The sequence below is a fragment of the Cyprinodon variegatus genome, unplaced genomic scaffold (assembly GCF_000732505.1).
Source record: "Cyprinodon variegatus isolate N-32 unplaced genomic scaffold, C_variegatus-1.0 Scaffold1458, whole genome shotgun sequence".
Lineage (NCBI taxonomy): Eukaryota > Metazoa > Chordata > Actinopteri > Cyprinodontiformes > Cyprinodontidae > Cyprinodon > Cyprinodon variegatus.
The window spans coordinates 66,237-70,284 of NW_015151911.1; the positions used below are offsets into that span (position 1 = coordinate 66,237).

General features: G+C 46.2%; 1 protein-coding gene across 1 annotated transcript in view; it reads left to right on the forward strand.

Annotated features, from left to right (window-relative positions):
* Positions 1-4,048, forward strand: part of dlg1 (discs, large homolog 1 (Drosophila)) — a 94,378-nt gene that overhangs the window by 40,530 nt on the left and 49,800 nt on the right. The window contains exon 5 of the mRNA XM_015403199.1: positions 2,870-3,034. Within this exon, the coding sequence (XP_015258685.1) occupies positions 2,870-3,034 (165 nt within the window). The remainder of the gene's footprint in view (positions 1-2,869; positions 3,035-4,048) is intronic.

The window sequence follows — 4,048 nt, forward strand, 5'->3', positions numbered from 1 at the left end:
GCACACTTAGAGTTTTCATCACATGCAGTTCACCAGACTTCATAAAACTTCATAAACATAGAAGAACAAAGGGGCCGAGGCGTCAGCCCTGTGGAACCCCAATTCCACATCCTCTGCTCACGTACGTCATGCGTCCACGTTCTCCGTCCGCCACCGTCAACATACAGAGTCCATCTGAGGTCTGCTCTGCTCAGGTCAAGATGATTGCAATCGTACCAAACAGGAAAAAAAAACGGCGAGAAGATCCGGTTTGTCAAAATAAAATATGGTAAAGACGCATCGGTAACTACAGATTAGAGCATAATTCTTATATATTCCCAAAAACTAAGACAGCTTAATTAAATGATTGGATGCAAACTATTGGTGCTTCATTTTACCAGAAGCAGATGACTCATCTCCATCAAAACATTTAGTTTATACTGAGGGGCTTAGAAGTTTAATCAAATCCAGTCAAAACAAACTTCTTATCGCGGGCATGGATGAAGAGATGCTGAGTTTGGAAGTAGAGAGCAAACATAGTTGATAAAAAACAATTTTCAATGATCCTAGTTATCTCTGTTAGAAAAATCCACAACAGAAAGAAAATATTTGGGCAGAAACTGAACAAATGCTGGATGCTGGTGGGGATTTTTTTAATATGTCATATTAAACTACGCCTTCATTTCCGCATGTTTTGCTCCTAAGAGTTTGATAATATTATCGCGCATGCTCTCCTAAAGCTCCGCGGAAGCCGGTGCAGAGCAGGAAGGGAGGAGCAGCGGAGGCTGTAAGTTTGCTTTATGCAGGCGGTCTGGAGCGGAGAGGGGCGGAGCCTGAAGATGTGGGGTTTAGAGGTAACAGTTGGGAATTGTTTGTCAGGTGTTTTAAGCCCCGCCTACAGAGGGAGTTAATCAGCCCAAAGTTGCCATGGTAACTAATAGCATTCAGCCAACTGCCAGAGCACCAGCAGAACTTCAGCACTCAACAGAACACAGTGGAACCAGAGCAGGTTCTGTGGGTTTGGACGGGTTTGTGTTTCACCGTTTATCCTCCTAAAGGTCAAAGTTCATTCAGCGTTGAGGATATGGGCTGAAACCCGGGTTTGGTTCCGGTAGAACCAGTCGGTACAGTTTTACTTTGGGCCAGATTAACTCTTGGATTGGAACACCTGTGAGAAATGAACGATGATGCTGCAGGTTTGATTCTTCTGGGTTGGTTTTGCTTTAATCGCTCTGAGCAGAACCGAGCTGGTGGTTCTGATCAGTTCTAGAGGCCGCATGCTGCCTGTGATGAAGGCCTCTGCTCCTCTACCTCCCGCTCTGTGACTCTTTGACCCCGGCCCGTCATAATTAAGCCCAATCGATCCGCTGCCATCGACTGCTCTGGGAGTGGGTCGGTGCAGACGTGCTCGGTTCTGGTGCCGGGGAGCCGTCCAGTGAAAGGGAAAAATTACAGTTTTTATTTTTCATTTTATAATAAACTGATGCAGGGAAAGTTTATCTAATCTGCAGCTTAAAATGAGCTAAGTTTGTATTATTCTGATGATTCTGGTTAATATCAGCGACAGATATTGGAGTTTTCTCCGGGGGGGGGGGATGCTATAAATTCATAACAGACGTATACCAAAACCAATCAAACGTATACAGTGTTATTATACCAGTATACTTGTATAAATGCCAACAACAAAAAACATTATTAAAACACTTAATAAACTGAGAACATATTTTCATTTACAGGTTTACATTTGTACATAAATCTTTCCCTTCTGAGGCTTTCTGAAGATAAATCTGTGTTTTAATGGTCCAATATTGTGTTACTAACATAAAAAAAATAATATTTACCAGTTTAATAATGGAGAAGCTATTTGTCAGCTTTAGATTTTCTTAATATATAAAAACTTTTTTATTTTCTGAGAATGTTTTTATTTATGAGCAACTATGCAAATTAACAGACACCTTGAAAAATGACACAATATTCTATTGTTTTCATTGTGAATCCCAGTTTGTTCATTCTTCTTTGCCAAGGTTCTGACCGACTGGAGGTTCTGACCGACTGAACTGGACCTTTCAGGGAGGTTCTGACCGACTGAACTGGACCTTTCAGGGAGGTTCTGACCGACTGAACCGGACCTTTCAGAGAGGTCCTGACCGACTGAACTGGACCTTTCAGGGAGGTTCTGACCGACTGAACCGGACCTTTCAGAGAGGTTCTGACCGACTGAACCGGACCTTTCAGAGAGGTTCTGACCGACTGAACCGGACCTGTAGAAATTTCCAAACGGTTCATGTTTCACGATTGCCGCTCTGGTTCTGGTCTGATCAGATTGGGCTGGGGACCGGGTCAGAGACAGACCCTGTGGTGGTTAGGTTCTGCAGGTTTAGAGTGACCTGGTTCTGTAAGCTTGGTCCATTCAGGATGGAGATGTTCTGTCTGGATGGCTGCAGTTTGGAGCAGAACCAAGAATGGACCAAGGCTTAGAGGACCCGGTTCTGGAGAACCCAAAGCAGAGCAGCTGTTTGGATGGAAGCTGCTGCTGGTTCTTCTCACTCAGGGCAGAACCTCCTTCCTTTAGCTGGACCGGGTCGGACCGGGTCAGTGTTCTGATGGCAGGTTTTTCTCCTCATCAGTCTACAGACATTTTTCAAAATAATATTTCACTGTTGCACCAGAACCGGACCCAGATCAGTCAGCTGGTCCGATTGGATCTTTGAAACCAGCTGAATGAATTCTGGAGCTGCAGGTCCTCTGCATCCAGAACCTTCAGGAACGTTACCTCCAGGTTCTGGTTGCACCTGCTGGGTTCTGTGATCCGTCCTCCAGAACCGGCGCCACCTGCTGGTGTTTGAGGCAGAGCGTCTCTGTTGGTTCTGACCCGCTGTTTGTCCTGCAGAAGTACCGGCACCACGATGAGGACTCGTCCCCCCAGGAGCAGAGCTCCCCCCAGCTGACCGAGGAGCCGGGGGGTCCCGAGCTGGTCCAGGTGGCAGAGAAGAACCTCTCCCAGATCGAGAACGTCCATGGATACGTCACCCACGCTCACATCTCGCCGATGAAGGTAGGGGGCGGAGTCTCTGACCTCTGACCCTGATCCGGGCCTCGCCTCTTCCTCAGTGGGCTGAGGTCCAGATCAGGAGCTCCTCCTCTTCCTGTCTCTGTGCATCACCTCCTCTTGTCCTCATGTTGGCTGTGGTCCTGTCTGTTACCGCTGAAGGCTCAGGGTCTGACCTTTGACCTCTGACCTTCAGTCAGATCCCTGATGGTTCGGTCCTGCAGGAAGGCAGCAGCAGGAAGTAGCTGGTTCTCTGAAAGGAATCGGATCAGAACCAGGGTCTATTTCTCAGATTTATTTTATATTTTCTCATCAATCAGTTATAAATAATAAAGCTTGATCCTCAGAGGATCCAGATCTCTGCCATTCAGAACCACAGAGTCCAGTAGGGGATCAGCAGGAGGGATGAACTGAGCCGTACTCTGTCAGGCAGCTTTGGTCCATGTGAACTGGATGTGCTGTTCCTATACTTGTGTGTCCTCGTGAAACATCATCAGCCTCAGCCCTAGTACTGTTCCTGTTCCTGTTCACGAGAACAGAAGACAGAAGACGGACAAAGTCCCCGGACGTTGTTCTCGCCCCTCAGTCTTTACCCAACATGCACTGCAGCAGCTTCCAGGTTAGCGCTAACAGAGCTCAGAGGATTAAGTTAAAAGTTCTCTTTCCTTTTGCTGCTGTTCTATAAAAGTATGTTTTAAATTCATTTGAGGCGAGAACATTATACTCTAAGCCAGGAGTCGTTTTCAAGACCAAGGACCCTCAAACCGATGGCGAGATGGAGCGGGGACCCCCTAGATATATATATTACATGAATTTGTGTTCTATGAAACTGGCCCTATAGTCATTATATTAAGTTATTTTTGCACTGGTATTATTAAAGTATTTCTGATTCTGGGGGAATATAAAAAAAGTATAATCAACCCAAACTTTTGCGACATCCATGCAGTACCTCCATGGACACCCTAGGGGTCGTGGACCCCCTGTTGAAGACCTCCACACTACAGGTGCTGGTCATAAAAT